We start from the raw sequence: 19,522 nt of genomic DNA, 5'->3' as shown, positions 1-19,522 counted from the left end.
AAGGCTGGATTTATTTGATGAAAAATACAGAAAAACAAAACAAAATTGTGAAATATTTTTACAATTTAAAATAAGTGGTGTCCATTTTAGTATATTGTAAAATACAGTTTATTACTGTGATGTAATGCTTTATTCCAGTCTTCAGTGTCACATGATTTCTTATGTGAGAAATTTCTCATTATTGTCAAGGTTGCTTTTTTCAGAATTGTATAAATCTTTTGTAATTTTATAAAGCAGTTTACTGTCACCTTTGAACAATTTAATGCGTCCTTGCTGAATAAAAGCATTAATTTCCTACAAAAAAACCCCACTTACCACACAAACTATTGAACGATAGTATAAATGATCTAAAAATCACAAGAAAAAAAGTTACATTTTGTATAAAGAAGATAAACCATGGTTCTTTTTATTATCTTCTTTTTTTGACAACAATTAAGTATGTTTTCCCTCCAGTTCTCCTTTAAGGTTTGTTTCAAAATCTCATTATTATTATTAATTATAATTTCCATTAGATGTTCATTACTCTGATACAACAAAAATAATAATAATAAACAAAAAAAATGTTGCCTCTTATTTTATTTTGAGCTATTCTGAGGTGTAAATACCATTCATATAGCATACACTGTACCATAATTTTGTTTTGTGTTTGGACATAATTACAGAATTTGCATGCAGGAATACTTTTCAAAAGAAATGATTATATGTTATTTATTTCATGTATCAGATGCGGTTGAAGAGGTTATGCAGACATGTTTTCATAAACCCTGCTGAAATGCTTTCTTTGCAGTCACGTCTGTGGGAGACACAGAAGCAGCTGCAGCAGCTGCGCAGACAGACGGCTCACATGGAGACACTGACGGTACCCATGATGCTCGGCGCCGCGCACCGGCCGCTCTCTCGTACGCAGTCGTCTCCAGCCTCCACCTCGCTAACGCTGCCGGACAAAGCCTTGCCTCTCACCACGGCACCGGAGCCGCCCCAGAGCCAGCCGCGCTTCACCACGGGTACAGAGCCTCCACCAATCACACGCCGCTCTGCAGCAGAGGAGACGCTCTCAATGACTGTGTGTGTGTGCAGGTCTGGTGTATGACTCCCAAATGCTGAAGCACCAGTGTACGTGTGGAGACAACAGCAGCCACCCAGAGCATGCTGGGAGAATCCAGAGCATCTGGTCACGCTTGCAGGAGAGGGGCCTCAGGGGCCAGTGTGAGGTATTTACAGCATGCACTTCCTCTCCTTTCCTACAGGGGGCGTAGGATCTGTCCTGACATTATTATTGAACATTCTCATGAACACATCCACATTAAAGACACAGTTCAGTCCGGAATCAACATTCTGTCATCATTTATTCACCCTAATGTTGTAACAAACTTGCATGACTTTCTTCAGTGGAATGCACAAGAATTTGGGGCCTTTATTAATAAAGTGTACGTTAATAAGCTTCAAAGTGACATAATACACCATAAAGGTGTTATTAAAGTAGTTTGCATCACACATCCAATATATTTTGTATTATAGTACACTGTATAATAGTCTTCTAAAGCTATGTGATAGATTAATGTGAGGTACAGACCGAAATTTAAGGGGATAATTCAAATTCAAGTTTCATTTACTTGTTCCAAACCTGTATGAGTTTTTTTCTTCTTCTTCTGTTTAGCACAGAAAAAGATATTCTGAAGAATGATGGTAACTAAACAGTTGACGGTAGCCATTGACTTACATAGTATTGGAAAAAGAAATACTGTGGAAGTCAATGTCTACGGGCAACTCTTTAGTTACCATCATTCTTCAGAATATATATATTTTCCTTTCTTTTTTTATTTTTGTGTAAAAGAAAAAAGATACTCATAAGGTTTGGAACAAGTGGAGGGTGAGTAGCCTAAATGAAGACCATTTTCATTTTTGTGTGAACTATTCCTTTAAGTGGCTGTTTGAAAATGAGTTCACAAAACATGTCTGAAAGAGTGCTTCACACAGCAGGTTAAATCAGTGTCATCCAGGTCTCAGGTACGATCCCGCTGACTCAATCGAGATTTAAAGGGATAGTTCACCCCAAAATGAAAATGAGCTCACGATTCACTCATCCTAGATTAATACGACTCTCCTCTTTCAGATGAATACAGTCGGAGTTATATTAGAAATGGTCCTGGCTCTTCCAAGCTTTATAATGGCTATGAATGGTGGTCCAGATTTTGAAGCCCAAAAAAGGGCCATCCACCATAAATTGCTCCACGTGGCTTTTGGGGGTTAATAAAGGCCTTCTGAAGTGAATCGCTGCACTTATGTAAGAATAATATCCATATTCAAAACTGTATAAGCCATAATCTCTAGTTTCTGCTAACTGTCGTCGCGTGTTCATGAGAGAGTGGCGTTTCTTAGTGCACATTCACTCGCATTATATCGAAAAAAGATAATTGAAAGCCTCCCTGCCTTTACAGTAAGAACTCCGATGCTGACGGCATGTTTGCACCATGAACATCCTCTCTCATGTCTTTTGTGTTTTTTCTTCCTCTGCAGAGTATTCGGGGAAGGAAGGCCACTCTGGAGGAGTTACAGTCTGTTCACACAGAGCGTCACGTTCTGCTGTACGGCACCAATCCACTCAACCGCCTCAAACTGGACAATCGCAAGCTGGCCGGTAACACATCCTCACACACACACACACACACACACACGGGTCACATCTGATAGACATGAGTCAACTGCAGCTTGGCCAGCACAACACCTCATTTTTCAAAGCAAAGGCACACAGGCACGACAACACACGAATATAAGCGACTTTCACAATGACTAAAGGGTTGGAAATGTGGAGCTGTGAATGTGAGAATGACAGTTAATCTGCTTGACGTCGCTCTGTGTCCAACAGGCATACTGTCACAGCGGATGTTCGTCATGCTGCCCTGTGGGGGAGTCGGGGTAAGTGAAAACACACACACACCATAGCTTGGTAATAACCCTGCAAGAAACATGTTAGCTTGGAAATTAAGTAGACATGCATGATATGTTGGTGGACAGTGTATTACTTGTTGATAACTGGGAAAATGTAATTTAGTGCTGTCAAACGATAAATCGTGATTAATCGTGATTAATCGCATCCAAAAAAAAAAATTTTTTTTAATATATATGTGTGTACTGTGTATATTAATTATGTATGTACAGACATAACCTGTCTCGTGGATTAGTATGTGCATATGAGCATGACGCGGAAACATGTGACTACATTTTATTTTAATGGTCTACGTTCAACACTATTTACTATAACTACACAAGTAACTTTCCAACAACAGCTCTCATTAATTTGCCACTACACGTCAGCTATCTCTCATTAGCGTATTATTAGACGGTTAGAGCTGGTAGAATAAGTTGACCTGTACTTGCAGAGTTACTTACAGTCAGTATAATGTCTGTTTGGGGAGCATCAAATAAAGTGTTAGCAGATATAAAGCAGACAGTCTACTCATACTCTGCTGACTTCTGCTAGTTGACATGTAGTTGTAAAGTTACTTACAGTATAAGTAGAATGTCTAAAGTGGACTATCAAAATGAAGTATTACAACATACATGTTGTTTTTCGCCAAGTTCACATCTTGTGCGCTCTGTGAAGGTTTATTTCAAGGCCCGTATGTAATTTTCCATTGTTTTTGGACCAATTTCAATTGGGTTCATCTGCTATCAGTAATAATAGACCATGTGGTAATACATTAGTTTAGCTACCATTTCTCACTAGTTGCTTATTAGCATGCATATTACTAACGTGTACAGTATTAGCTGTTTATAAGTACTTATAAAGCACAAATTAATGCCTTATTCTGCATGATCATATTTTAGATCCCTTACTCCAACCCCATTCCTAAACTTAACAATGACCTTAATAACTATTAATAAGCAATTAGGAGTTTATTGAGGCCAACAAGGTCATAGTTAGTAGTTAGCTAACAGTGAGAACTGGTGAAGACCATTTCACTTATTCTGTTTATGTTTTAAGAAGTAATAAGAAATGTGACATAAAGCTAATAATGTCTCACATACAAATGCTTATTATAGTTTTTGAGTGTAAGAAATATGATTTTATTGTTATAGTCAATTTATGGCATATCTATTTGATGTTTTATTATCAAAATATTTCGTAAATTAAAAGGGATATAATGCAAAAACACTGTTTATTGGACAGTGTATCTGCCCATAAATCACCCAATAAATGAGAAACTTGTCGAAATTGACTCACCCTCATATTGATCCAGACCCATGAAGCTTTTGCTCTTTTTCAAACACAAATGAAAACATTGTTAATATCCTCAATCTATTGGAAGTCTACACAACCAAAACTTTAACACATCCAAAAAAGTACAAAAAACAAAGCAAATCCTCGTAAATTAAGCAGTTTAATCAAAGATTTTCACGTCCATTGCTCAACACATAATGCTCAACAAATATGGTAAACTGAAGCTCATCCGTACGTGTCTGATTCATGAGAATAAACCTCATTAGTTCTCACACGATTGAGCTTCTGTTTACCGTATTTGATGTGCTCGATGTATGTACTGTATATTGATGTGTTTATATGAATAAAAGCCTTAATTAAATCTGTTTATTGAAGAAAGTGGGTTTGTTTCATCAAAATACTTGGCTTAAATGTCTCTTTTCATATTGATTACTTGAAGCGATGTCTTCATGAACTTTTTGAAGCATCAAAGTTGTGGTTTCTGTGGAGGAACAACTAGGCTAAGACCTAGAGTGTGTAATTTGTCATTTGTGATCATGACATTTGTGGCCACTATGTTCCCTCAAAGCAAGCCCACATTGACACCTGCTCTAGCAGAAACCACTGGCTGACACTCGGTATGTTAAAAGTGGACTCGCCGGTCCCTTCTGGGACAGATCTGAGGTCAGAGAGCAGTCTATCCGGGCAGAACCGGCTGAAAATTGGGAGAAAATGTTGAAAACTTGACTCTGACGATCAAGCTCAGAGCAGGTCCATGTGGAATGATTGGAACAATATGTGCCATGGAGGATAAAAGAAATTCCAGCCCTCTCATTGTTCACGCTGCCAAACCACAAGCAATGCAAAAAAAAAAAAAGGATGAGGGAAAATAAAAAAGAAAAGAGAGAAGGAAGATGTGGGGAGCAGGGCAACAAACAAAAGGGAGAGAGGGGAATGTATAACCTCATTCTTTCTTCTCATGGCCACCCCGTTACTCTCCTGCCGCTTATGAAGGCAGTTTTAGAGAGTAATGATGCTCTCTTTTCTCTTACTAGTGCTGTTTACTAAAGTGAGCATCACTGTTGCTTTCACTCAGAGTTGGGGCTTTGTTCAAATCACATGCATTGAATTACACCTCAAATCAATTTATTTAAATCGATTTTTACTTGGCGGCTGATAAAATGCATGATAAAATCCTTCAGTGTTGCACTGAAGAAGTATTTGTGTGAAAACGTGGCTGTTTTATCTCAGTTTTGGAGCGCTTGGCTTGCCATTTAAAGGCATAATTCACCCAAAAATGAAATTTTGTTATCATTTTCTCACTCTCAAGTTTTTGGTAATCAAACAGTTAATGGTAGCCAGTGTGAAAATTAGTGTTATCTGGTGTTTATTTGAGAACATATGATTCCCAGAGAGTGCCCCGTTAGAGCGTTTATTTTTATTTTACGCTTTTCATCAACTTTGTGAAAAATACTACTGTAACAGAGTGACAGATGTCTAAAATGACAAAAAAAATACTAATCTGTTCAAAATACAAAGATCTCAATATATTTGCAGATGCTCTGTAAAATAAATATAATTTCAATTGCAGAAATTCTGATTCATGTGTAAATTAGTATCATTTGTGCAATATCATATAGGTCTATTTCAGCTGTATATCAGCCCCCCTCCACCCTGCACCCTAAGAAATATTGACATCAAAATAAAACCACTAGTTATAATGTTATATTATGTGATGTGCAAATGCAAGAGACATTTACTCTCTTTTATTGCTCACTTGCTATGACGTGTGCTTTGAAAAAAAACAGAAATGACTAAATAATGAAAGACTTGAGAGGATACTTAGGTACATTCAGATTTTGAGCATGATTTGAAAGTGGCACATACTGAAAAATCTGAATCTAAAGGATCAGATTGCACACGTGTGTGCAAAAAGATCTGTTTTGTGTCAGTGTGTGATAAAAACTTGTAGCTATGCAACTAATCCAACCAATAAGAAACCATCTAAAATTGCCCTAGCAGCCAATCAGAACACCCTTGCAACTTGCATCTAGTACATTTCAAAAGTTTGGGGTCATTATGATTTTTGTATTCATCAAGGCATTTAATTAGAAAACAGGTATTTTAAATTGAAATAATATTTCACAATATTACTGTATTTTTGATCAAATAAATGCAGCCTTTACAAACACATAAACACATTATCATTTTAGGCATGATAACCTACAAGCCGGTGTATCGATGAGAGCCCATGTTTATGACAATATGGAGACCACACACCAAGAATATTTAAACATGCCATTAGTATGACACATAACAGGAAATCGATTTATAGTTTCGCTCACTCCAGCCTCTTTCTTTTAGTGTATTCTTGTAATCTAGTTTATGTTCTGTAATTTGTAACACACACTTCGCCTTGTGGATGCTTACAACAAAAACAAGCATCTAAATACTTTAGCACGCATGAGCGATCTTTATACAAATATGGTTGGATAAACATGTTTCGTCAATGCCATCTGTTTGAAAGCATACAGCTGGTTATTCATTCATTTGAATAGGATTACGCTCAGTTTACTGATTGGTTTAAATTGTGGATTCAAACTGAGACGGTTAAAATGTGAGTTGGGATTCCAGCTGGTCTTGCCGTCTGCGGTTGTTGTTGACGAGCACATCTCTATGGCATCGGTTTGCTGTATGTGACGCTGGCATCGTGCAGCCGTGCCCTTCAGTTGAACCGCTGTTTGTGGCTTTGCAGATTTATGAACGCTGATCACGGCTGTCATAATGATAAATGTGCTAGTGTGCGCCAAGACAATTCAGCTACATCATTTTATTCGGGTGGAATGGGTGACTGACGGAGATTATTTGTCAGGAATTACGTGAGCCAGGGTTTGGGTGGAGGCGCCTACTCGCAGCAAACTGTGAAACATTCGCAAAATCAAGTGTTAACTTGGGTTTAGATGCACATGAATCACTGGAGCAAAGCAGAGTGGTTACATCTAAGGGGATTAGATTACTCAAAGTCTGCAAAGGGGTAATTAAATGTTACAAATAATGTAAAATTTGTGTCATATTTGGGAAAATGAAATTCCCTTAATCTTGCCTTAATCTTTTAAACAACTGAGAGAGGTTGAATCATCTCAGTTTCTGCGAGGGAAGAACAAATGTATACTCGAGTGCATTAAGTATTAGGGTCTTTGACAGACTGCGTGTTATCAGGCCGCTGTTGTATTTTTTTCTTCTTTGAAAGCAATGGTGTAGTCAAAACATCCAATAGAGTGGGTTTTCTAGGAAATATATTGAACTGCCGCATATTGTGCATGTTATTTTTTGACAGACATTGATGTTGTTATGATTCAGATGATGTGGATTTGAAAGCAGATGGACTGTAAGTTAATAATGATTTATTTCTTAGCCTGTGGCAAGTGTTCGGTGAAGTGATCAATGCAGATGTGAGTGTTATGTCGATGTTTTTAGTTCTGATATGAACTGTATGTTTGATTTTTCGAGTGCTGGAGAATGCCTTGCGTAGTACATTATACAGGTTTTATGGAATGAAAGCTTATATTGTGGCTTAAATTAATTACGTTACTCAGAGGTTGACATGTTCGTTGGTCAGAAATGTTGCATTTAGCTGTTGCAAATTCATTGACTTTTGATAAATCAAGTTCATTTCTTTTTACCAGATAAGGAGTGGTTTTGATGCACAAGTTTGTTCTTATTGTATCTTATAACAAAACATATTTAGTTTAAACCCATGAAAATGCAGATCCCGCTGTAAATAACCGGTGTTGTTGTTCCATGATTACACTTTAGCAGTTTGGACTCCTATAAATAAATCAACCGATTTGAAGGCTTCACCCATGCTATTTGCTGAGTATGCTTGTATTTCGACAGGTGGACAATGACACCATCTGGAACGAGATGCACACGTCCACAGCGTCCCGCATGGCGGCCGGGAGCGTGACTGAGCTGGCCTTCAGAGTGGCTAAAGGAGAGCTCAAGGTCTGTACAAAACAATATCCAAAACACTGTTGATTCCTATTAGGTCAATGCTGCTGCTTAGATAAAATGAGCTCAGAATAACTGACAATGAAACATTGTGCTACTGACAATTAATGCATTCGATTAATGCAAGCAGCAGCTTGTCTGTGGCACTAAGGAACATTCTTTGCACCTTGTTTACCCCTAAACATAACTATCTTAAGGGTATAAATTAATTGTCTAAGGTACTAATGTGCACCTTTTATTGGTAGACATGGTACAAAGCTGTTTAAAGGTACTGCACAGGGCCGGGTTTCCCGATAACGATTGATCTTAGAGCTTAAGAGCGTTTTCTACGAGTAATTTTGCGATCGTTCGTTATTGTTTCACGTGCGTTTCCCAACAATGCACTTAACACAGTTGCACGTAGCTGTGCTTGGATAAAAGCGTCTGCTAAATGTTTAAAATATTTAAATTAATTTATTTATACACAGTATAGAGAGAGAGTGAGACGTTATTTCGGATCAAACGCATAGCTGGTATTTGTGCACTTCAGCAAGTCATTGACATATTTTTTCCCCCAGTTTTTGAAACATTTCCTACATTACTTATTTTATTCTTTTTTTCTTTTTTTTTAAATGTGTATTTAATTTTTTTCTGCCCTTTTTAATTATTTCATTTATAAATTAATAAAACAAAAATAAGAAAACGAGTCATAAAGTGTACAATAAAGAACAATCAAATTGTTACATTATATTCACATTGCGCTTGAATCAAGTTAAAAGTGCAATCTTACGATTGTCCTGCAGGTGAAGCATAAATCGGTCTTCTTACAATGCACTTAGGGCTAAAGCTCTTAAACTCTAGGGCTTAACGATTACTCCAGAGCACTCGTAGATCTATGATGATTTTCAAGTGCTACTTAAGTTATGATGCTTTTGGGAAACAGACTGTAATATTAAGATCAGTCGTACGATCGTTTTTACGAACTTCTTAGGCTTACGAAGCTTTTGGGAAACCTGCACTTTTCAGGAGTGCTGCAACTTTCTTACAGCACTGGTTAAGTATCTTAGTAAGAAACAGCCCGATCTGATGTTACTAGAACTGAAACAAACCCTGAACTCTGTCATAGCTGTGCACTGTGTTGAAGAAGCTGCTTTAAAATCACAGTGTGATTTAGCATTTTTTGTGACACTATAATGAAACTTGTTGCTATTTTGATTCACTACTTTCAATAAAACTGGTCTAATGTCATGCTACTGAAAAATGCACTTAGTGTCACCATCAGCTGCGCACCAACCCTGGCTGTGCAGTTATAGAAAATACAATTCTATATTATGCATGTTCACGTTGCATTGAAATTACCATAATTACAAGATGACAACTCTGAGATAATTACTTCCTTAGGCAGAGAACTTAAGCTCCAGAGTGAAATGCTTTGCATTAATTTACCTCTCACAATGCTTTGAAAACAGAAACCAGACCAACTACCACTCGCTATAGTAAAACAGCATATCAAACAGAAGTATGTGTTGAATTTTTGTAAAATATTAAATGAAATTAGTCTTCTATAACAATTGAATGTAATTCTGACATTACACAAATGCATCTTCAGTCAAAACTCTTGAACCATGTGTCAGCCAATCAGAATCAAGTACTCGTTTCCTTCAGAGGGTCTTTGTAATAACCGTTGCCTCAAATAAAATTTAACCAAGTAGCAAACCGACCAGATCAATTGATTAAGATGTGGAAAACTGTAACGACTGTAAAAGAATAGTTCAATCACTCGAGTCCCCTGCTGGTAATTAAACTTAATGAAGGCTATAGGGGATGTTTCAGGGAAACGGCTTTATTGCTTTAACTGAAAGCGGAGGCCAGCTTGTTGAAGCAGTTTGGTGAAAACATGGTTTCTGTGTGAGAGGCGACTGGTAAATGTGGAGTTAATGACATGTTGGTTTCAATGTTTCAGAACGGCTTTGCTGTGGTCAGGCCACCAGGACATCACGCAGACCCGTCAAACCCCATGTAAGTCTGCCTGGTACATTCAGAAATGACTCTGTACATTATTATTTCGAGTTCAAGGATGTGTGTCTAATGGTGGTTGCAGGTTCGAGCCTGACCTGCGTCATGTTTCTATCATTTTTATGTGACTTTCTGTCTGCTTTTCCTCTACTGTAAAGTTCTTCAGATAAAAGAAATGCATGAAATGAATACAAATTAAAATACATGTTTAAGTTAAATACATGTATAATATTAATAGTAAATAGAAATATAGGCACTTGGTGGCTGGTAATATAGAGTAATAGTAATATTTTTATGGTCATTGAGACTAATATTAGTTTCGAAGTTAATCTTAATTTGATATTTTCTGCTTTCCTCTTAGTTTTAGTTGACAAGTTTTGTTGTAGTTTCACCCTTTTTTATTTAAAATTGTCTGTACAGTTTTTATTCATTTTTATTTCAGTTTTAGTTGTAGTTATTTTAGTACAAGTAAGTAGTAAATTTGAAATGTTGCCTCAGAAAGAAATTGAATTTTTGTAATTGGTAACAATTTAGTATAGGGATCAGTTCTCACTATTCACTAGTTGCTTAGTAGCATGCCTATTATTAACATATTGGCTGTTTATTTATTAATGAATACTTATAAAGCACATATTCTGCATGACCATATTCTACATTCCTTACTAATTATTAATAAGCAGCTAATTAGGATTTTATTGAAGCAAAGGTCTTAGTAGTTAATGGTTTGTTAATAGCGAGAATTGAACCTTAAAAATAAAGTGTGATGATTTCATTTTATTTCACATTTATTTTTATAAAGAATAATTGAATGGTTTTAGTTTTAGTTGACTAGAATAATCCTGAATAGAGTATGTTGTGCATGTGAGTTAGGCTCAGTTTATTGTGGTCATGAAGTGAAATTCTTCTTCCTGTACATGTGTGTTGATGGCATGTTTTGAGTGGTGTGTTTGTGTGTGCTCTCTGTCACCTCGCGTTCGGGCGAGTGTGTGTGCGGCGTCAGCACGCCTGTCTGTGTGTGTGGATATTTCTGGCTTGATAATGAAGGTTTAAAGGGAGCGGGAGGAAAGGCGCTGATTTATTTCAGGAGTTATTAGCCTGCTGAGTTCGCTCTTCCCAAATTTCTCAGCGTTTCACCTCACTCCCTTACTTCCAAGCGCATATCTAACCATCTACTGAAGGTTTCCACGTTTATTATTTGTGTATATGGGCAGTATTTAAATGCTTTAAGATTACTTCAAGAAGTTATAGTTAAAAATACTAACAGCAGACCTACACAGAGCTCAGTTGCGTGAGAAAATTTGTACATAGCTTTGTTGTTGCGTTTCCAAATCCTCTGGCATTGAGTGTGGTTGGATGCCTCACTTTATCTCTTTTTGTCTCTCTCAGGGGTTTTTGTTTCTTCAACTCGGTGGCGATTGCTGCTAAGCAGCTCCAGCAGAAGCTCAGCGCCAGTAAAATCCTCATCGTTGATTGGGTGAGAGCTCCAAACTCAAGACAGTTTTAGTTCTAGGGATGTGAATTCTTGCAGATACCAATAAGCCAATATATTATGTATATCAATGCTAAATGATGACTAAAAACGCTACAATTATTTTAGCATGAAGCCTATTTCAACATATTGTTCTAATGTATCGGTTGGAGTGATGGGAATCTGAGTTACTAAACTGTATTGGTTAACAAGCTGAATTGATTGAGTTTTATCAGTCACTGAATCAAATCACTTCCAGATTTTGGTCTTTTTTCGTCCTGATAGACCAGAAACTAATGAAATGCCAATGTTAACTGAACAACATCCAAAATGCTACCATTAAAAGCGAACTAATGTTAAACATCTTAATGTGAATGATAAAGTATTTCATCAATTGTGTTTCATCAATCACGCAGGATGTTCATCATGGCAACGGCACCCAGGAAATCTTCTACAATGACCCCAGCGTCCTCTACATCTCTCTCCATCGCTATGATAATGGAAACTTCTTCCCCGGGAGTGGTGGACCGGCAGAGGTTAGTACTCAGAGATTATTGATCATAACATACGAGCAAATACAACACTCTTAGGGTTGTTTAGTGCTGTGAAACACTATAAGCTCACAGAGGCCTCTTCGACTCAAGGGTTTCAATGTGACACACTTGCGTAACTGCGTTTCAAACCAGAACTGGTTGCATCATGGCCTTCAGCACAGAAGGATCACAGTGAGAGGCTGGTTTTCAGTGTTTAACATCAGTGCCATGTTTGATTTGATCCAGGTGGGTTCTGGTGTCGGTGAGGGTTTCAACGTTAATGTGGCGTGGACCGGTGGTCTGGAACCTCCCATGGGCGATGCTGAGTACCTGGCTGCCTTCAGGTATTAGTTTCACTTGGTTCATTTGCTGATTTAAACTAACTGAGGGGAACAATTCAACAGGGACAGTACTGAGTGGAAACCAGGGGTGTCCAATCCTGCTCCTGGAGGGACAATGTGCTGCAGAGTTTACCTCCTACACACTTGTCTGGAAGTTTCTAGTGATCCTGAAGACCTTGATTAGCTGGTTCAAGCGTGTTTTATTAGAGTTGAGGAGCATGACTGGACATCCCTGGTATAAACTGTGCCATATCTGAATATACGGGGCCATTTTCACTTAAATAAATGCTTTTGGTTTCATAATAAGGGAAGAAATGGGAGGATACCATGATGATTTAATGGAATGAATTTGCTGACTGAAGGTTTTGGATAAGGTCTAGTAATAATATACAAATCTGTGATGCATCTAAATTCCGGCAACCAAAAATATTCAGCCAAGCAGCAGAAAAATTATTTTTGGTTTCAGTCTTTGGAGGGCCGAAACCATTGAACCAAATTGTGCCATTTAATGAGCATGTTTCGATTGTGTCAGTGTCTGTTTTATGCACAAAACATGGATACGCTTATTAGGGTTGGGAATCGTTAGAAATTTTCCGGTTCCAATTCCGGTTCCGGTTCCACCTAACGGTTCCGGTTCTGATTCCGGTTCCATTAAAATCATGAAACAATTATTAAGAAATAGTGGTAAGGAAAAATGCACAATACTCAACTACTCAATGCTCAGTACTGTTTATTACTTACTGTCAACTTAATTTAAAGGTTGGCAATGTCAAAATGCAACATATATTACAGTGTACAGATCTTCATAAGTAGGGTGGGGTATTTTTAAAAAATTTTTGGTTCGGCTTCTGGTTTCATTTAAATGAACAATTAAATGAAATGTTTTTTACTATTTTACTATTTTACCTTCACTGAATGTAGCGTTGCTGGAAGGTAGTAAGTAATGCTGAGTAATGCTAGTCCATCAATCAGCATGTGTTTCAAAGTTGATGTTTTTTACACTATCAAAAACGTTTTGCTTTTCAGGCAGGAATAAGCTTGTTGGCCAAATAGTCCCTAGAGGGCTGAGACACTTGTTAATTTCCCTTAATTAATGAAATATAAACAATTAAACAAACATGTATACACACTATCCATTAAATCCCTATTTTACAAATAATAATGCAGTCAGGAGATGGTGTGATGCATTGAGTGGTTTCCACATTTTTAAACATTTAAAATGCATTAAAATAAATATTTTCTATCACTTTGCTTATCACTCTTGAAATGACCTGTACACTAAATAATCTAACCCTCATACTTGCATAACAATAGCAGTCTATTTATTTAGTGGTCCAAGTTGAAGCCAGTATGTATATTAATGACAATATGGGACAAATATAATGTAATTTAGTGGCGGCAGGTGCAGCGTGCTGCCGTTAGATGTACAGTCAGACAAAACGATGTGCAGTTATCAAAGGCGCGAGTGCACATACAGTCGTGAGAAACAATGTGTTCGGCAATTAAAGACGGGACAACACAACGAGTCTGTGGAATGCGCGTTATTGGAATCAATGTGCTCAGTAATTAAAGAGGCAGGGAGGCGTGTATGTTATTCGGTTCATGACATCCTTTACGGCAGCGGTTCTCAATTCCAGTCCTCGCGCCCCACTGCTCTGCATATTTTGCACGTTTCTCTTTGTTACACACCTGATTCAGATAATCAGCTCGTTAGAAATGAACTCTGTGCATGAACTGTGTTCTAATTGTTAATTGAGCAGGGGAAATCTGTTGAAGTTTACCTCACATCGAAACATTCATTCACTAATTTGTGCTGTGCAGCATCTTTAAACATGGACAACTGTGACATCATATACCTCTGTAAATCAATACAATTTAAATTCACGTCTTGCACACTTCAATGCACTTTGATTGGAACATATTGCTACGTTCGCTTCGAACTGGAATCATGGCTGAATATCCTGTGATGTCCACTTCGCAGGGCACTTATGTTCAAATAGAACAAATGTCTGAAGCGCTAAGAGAAACGTTCAAAATGTGCAGAGCAGTGGGGCGCGAGGACTGCAATTGAGAACCGCTGCTTTACGGGAAACACCGAATATATTCAGAACACCGGCGCAAGGCTGCTCACAGCGCTTGGTCACGTGTTGCACCAGAACACTTAGAAATTGCTCACGGTTCCGGTTGTTTTCAAAGAACAAAACCGGTTCTGAATAAGAACCGGTTTTCGGTTCCCATCACTAATGCTTATGGATAAGTAAACATGTGAGCAGTGTGGACACACTTTACAAAGACCAAAATTTAAATATGCTAAAAAAAAAAAAAAAAAAAATCTACTGAAATATCGCTTTATTTTTTTATCAAATTATTTAAATAAGGAGCCAGTTACATAAACATAGCCACTGTGTTAAGACTATGCCTTAAAGGGATAGTACACCCAAAAATAAAAATGTGATGTTTATCTGCTGACCCCTAGGGCATCCAAATGTAGGTGACTTTGTTTCTTCAGTAGAACACAAACTGAGATTTTTAACTCAAACCGTTACAGTCTGTCAGTCCTATAATGGAAGTGGATGGAAATCATGGCTAAAACACAATAAAAAAAAACATACCAACAAAACCAAATTAAACCCTGTGGCTCGTGATGACACATTGATGTGTAAAGACACTGAACGATCGGTCTGTAGTCAGTATTTATATCATTTTTACCTCTATTTCACACAATGTTTGAACTCTTAGAACGCTCCTGAGTGTGTTCTCAAGCAGGTGCGTGAGGCGTCTTCTTCGTCTTGTTGCTTTACAGCAGATCACAGACTTATAAGACCATTGACACTCCTCATTGAGATTGAGATAGATTTTAGATTTTATTGTATGTTTTAGCCGTGATTCCCATCCACTTGCATTATAAACCTTATAGACTGCAATGGTTTGTGTTAAATATCTCAGTGTGTGTTCTACTGAAGAAACAAAGTCACCTACATATTGGATGCCCTGGGGGTAAGCAGATAAACATCACATAGAGGACTAATTTAACCGTTCACACCAAGGACAGTAACAATAACAATATATTTTTGCCCTAAATCATTCTAAAATTGTTCTAAATGTAAAAGAATAGCCAATCCCCCACTCTATAATGGTTACATTATATACATTATACCACTATAATGGTACAGAAGAAAAATATCTTTGGAATCACTTTCAGAACTATCTTTTTTCAGCTGATGAATGATAAAAACATTGACAGCCAATCATAGTCCATCCTGCTTTAAACAGCTCAAGCATTTAAAGCAGCAGATAACTGCAGTGCATGCTTAAAATAAACAGAGTGTTAATCATGCCTTGGTCTAGACCAGGGATGGGCAACTTTGATAGTGACTGGGGCCAGGATTTTTTCTTATTTATACCAAGGGGCCAGATTACTTATTGTCTTACTTAATGTCCTTTTATTGAAAGAAATCAAAGTATAATTAATGTAATTTGTTTTTAAATATTTTAGAGTCTTAATTGTTTAGATTTTTATAAAGCATTAGCTTCTTGTCGATCCACTGGTTTACATTTAAATATGCAGTTTCCAACGACAGCTATGCAAAGCAGTGCAGCGCCTGACATTGAAACGTGCCGCTCTCAAGTTTATTCAGTGAAATCACAGCCTTTTGAAGTTGCAATAATGATAATATAATCAACGTCATATCATATCATTAATCTACATAGCAATTCTTGTCTTTCCGTCCCCAAATTTAAGAGCATTTATAATTAAGTCTTATTGTACCATTTAAGAGTTTTTATGGCCTTAAATTTAAACAATTAAACTGAGGACCTGCGGAAGCCCTAAGAGCACATAGTTCAGTGCAAACATTTCTGTCATACATTTGGCAAAAAAATTTGTTTACTATGCATTTTACCTTTGAAATTTGAGGCAAGTGCAACTTTGGCGTCTCCGTTGTTTGTGAGCAGTGGTGTGATGGCGATTTAAATAAAATTAAAATTTCCAAACATATGGGTATCCGCTTGAACTTGGTAAAAAGATAATTAGTTTACCATCTTGACTAGAAAATACGGTTTTCATGGTCAGTTTTTCATTTTTCATTTGCTAATGCTAGTAAATGTTTACATTAGAGTGCATGTCCTACTGCGCTGTAATTAATAGTTGATCGGGTGAAAACTAGTGACCTCTCCTGTTTGGAGACAGTATTAACATCATATACTGAAATAAATCTTTACGTGACTTACTTTTCAATTGTTTTTAAATTTATTATCCGAGTCTAATATGATTCAGCGGGTCATACTAAAATGGCCCGCAGGCCGCAAGTTGCCAATCCCTGGTCTATGCACTTATATAATTTTAGTTATCTTTGTAATCATTATTCTTGGGATGGACAGGCCTATAAAATGGATTGTTCACCCAAAAAGAAAAACCAAAAAGCTGTCTTTGGAGTAAGCTGGTGTTAAGTGTTGCGTCAAGGACACAATGGTGTTAGCAAACCCAGCAACTCTTCTTTTCAAGGATCTCCTGTGCACCAGATGTTTAACCACAACCCCACCACAGTGCACTTCATATGTCTTGTAAAGTCCTTACATGGCCTGATTATCATCAGGTCAGAGTTCAGGAAGAAGCGTTTGACCTTCCATCATGTTTCGCCAAAGAACTAGGTCTTCTTCATATGGGTGTCCTTCATTATTGCATTGGTTTCTCTCCTGCGTTTCTGTGCACTAGTGTTTGTACTGAGACCTTTGGGATTTTGTCAGGAATTGGACACCTGATCACATTGTGATCACTCTTTTAAGTTGGACTTCCCCCTCTGCCGTCTGCCAACCTGCATCACTCAAGGTGTTTATTGTAGTCTGAAATGCTTGCAGGGCTTCAAATGATTCCCAGGTTTTTTCATTGTGTTGGGATCAAACTCAAGCTTGGCCACTTCCACATGCCACTTAATTGCCGCCGGTGGGTGGTTTTATTAAACATTTTTTTTAAGGAAGCCTGCTTCGGGATTTTGGTTTCGGTCCAGGGAGGCACTGCTAACCGCACGCTAACCAGGATCCCTGTGTGAAAGTGGGTGGGCGTCTAAAAAGACTTTTAAGATCTTTCAGGACTGAATGTTTTGGGAATGTTCTGCCTCTAACCAGCCTGTCTCTCTTTGACTTCCTGTGTCTTCTATACTCTTTCTCGTCCTTTTATTGGTCTTTAATGAATGCTGCGCTCTCTCTCTCTCCCTCCACCCAAACTAAAACCGTTCCTCTCCACACAGGGGAGCGTTGGTAGTTTTATTGGTCTAGAGGGGAGGCGGAGTTGGTTACAACGGTGAGGTTAGGCGGAGAAGGGGGGAGTAGTGGAGGATCCTGGGTAATTAAGGCAAATGGCTCCCAGATGGTGGGCTGTCAGTGACGTGAGGAGAACGACAAGCTCCAAATGGGAACCAGATGCAGCGGCGGTCGCTTTGAACTCGCCGGTGATGCGCTCAAGAGGCGAAATCGCTGGCAGGGCTGGCGTCCTCCGAGCGCAAGAAAGAGAGAGACGAGGAAAAAGAGGAAGGAGGATGTTATTAACAGAACCTAATTCAAACACTTTAGTCACTGGGACTGTCACATTGTGCTTCGGCGGCTTAATTTTTTAAAGTCTTTTGGCCAAGTTTTTTGCATTTTTGGAAAGGCTTTGATCAGAACTGATGTTAAACTGACAAAACAATCTATCTAAAACTATTTGACAGCAAAACTTTACAAAATCGACTTCTTTAAAAAAAATCTACTAATTAAACAACTAGTTTTGTCTGAGTAATGTTAATAGAAAATGTGGATATTTATCAATAGTGTATTTTATAATACCAGCATTCATAAAAAAATATACATATAATAAATATTTGTTATGCCTCAGGAGATGAAAAAAATTGTACCACTTTACTAAATTCAATTTACTTTCAACTAGTTGCTTATTAGCATGCCTATTATTAACAAATCGGCTGTTTATTAGTATAAAGCATATATTCTGCATGACCATATTCTACATCTCTAATCATACCCAATACCTAAACTTAACAACCACCTTTCTGACTTTTAATAAGCAGCAACTCAGGAGTTGACTGAGGCTAAATTCATAGTTAATGGTTTGTTAATGGTGAGAATTGGACCTTAAAATAAAGTGTAACATTTTTTTAATGATAATTAATTGACTTTATTTTGTGGAACACAAGAGGAGATGTTTTAGGGAATCTAGTTTGGTTGTTTTTTCATGTAATTGCAATGAATTTTCAAGCCTCAAAAAAGACCCAAAAGCACCTGAAAGTATCATAAATGCCGTTTCACGTGATGCACTGTATTCTGAGTCTTCTGAAGCTGGAAATGGACTCAAATTTAATTTGTTATTAACTGGCAATCTTGACATCTGCCCCGGCTTTGGTTGGTTGAATTGTTTTGATGAATCAGATGATTCACGTTCATAACAGCAGTCCGAATGATACGATAGATTTTTGCGTTTAACTCACTAGGTGCAGTGGTTAACGGGTGAAGATTATCTATAAATAATTAACTTAATCTCCTTATTCCATGGAAGAAATAAGGTCATTTGGGTTTGGAATGACATGAGACTGAGGAAATGATAGCTATTAACCAGCCATTTAACTATGGTTTAAACTTGTGCAGTTTGGTTTAAAAATGCAGTCTTATAAGTCCAACTATAACAGATGTAACATTAACCGAATGTTTTTATTTTATTTAATTTTTTGTATGCATCTTTCTGATGTTTAGGACGGTGGTGATGCCCATTGCTCAGGAGTTTTCCCCAGACGTCGTGTTGGTTTCTTCAGGGTTTGACGCCGCAGAAGGACACCCTGCTCCTTTGGGAGGGTACAAAGTCACTGCTAAATGTAGGATATTTCTTGAAATATTATCTTGCATATGAAATATAAATTCTTATAAACAGCTTCAAATTGAATTGAACTTAAATACATTTTTAAACAGTCTCAGAAAATGTACTGTGACG

General features: G+C 37.5%; 1 protein-coding gene across 1 annotated transcript in view; it reads left to right on the top strand.

Annotated features, from left to right (window-relative positions):
- The window catches only part of LOC132117910 (histone deacetylase 7-like), an 81,727-nt gene that overhangs the window by 59,640 nt on the left and 2,565 nt on the right, over window positions 1-19,522 (top strand). Inside the window, exons 13-22 of the mRNA XM_059527271.1 lie at window positions 788-1,004; window positions 1,078-1,211; window positions 2,518-2,638; window positions 2,867-2,916; window positions 8,099-8,206; window positions 10,155-10,210; window positions 11,594-11,681; window positions 12,092-12,211; window positions 12,455-12,552; window positions 19,288-19,406. Coding sequence (XP_059383254.1) covers window positions 788-1,004; window positions 1,078-1,211; window positions 2,518-2,638; window positions 2,867-2,916; window positions 8,099-8,206; window positions 10,155-10,210; window positions 11,594-11,681; window positions 12,092-12,211; window positions 12,455-12,552; window positions 19,288-19,406 — 1,111 coding nt within the window. The remainder of the gene's footprint in view (window positions 1-787; window positions 1,005-1,077; window positions 1,212-2,517; window positions 2,639-2,866; window positions 2,917-8,098; window positions 8,207-10,154; window positions 10,211-11,593; window positions 11,682-12,091; window positions 12,212-12,454; window positions 12,553-19,287; window positions 19,407-19,522) is intronic.

The sequence above is a fragment of the Carassius carassius genome, chromosome 37 (assembly GCF_963082965.1).
Source record: "Carassius carassius chromosome 37, fCarCar2.1, whole genome shotgun sequence".
Taxonomy (NCBI): domain Eukaryota; kingdom Metazoa; phylum Chordata; class Actinopteri; order Cypriniformes; family Cyprinidae; genus Carassius; species Carassius carassius.
This window is presented reverse-complemented; position numbering and strand designations above follow the sequence as displayed.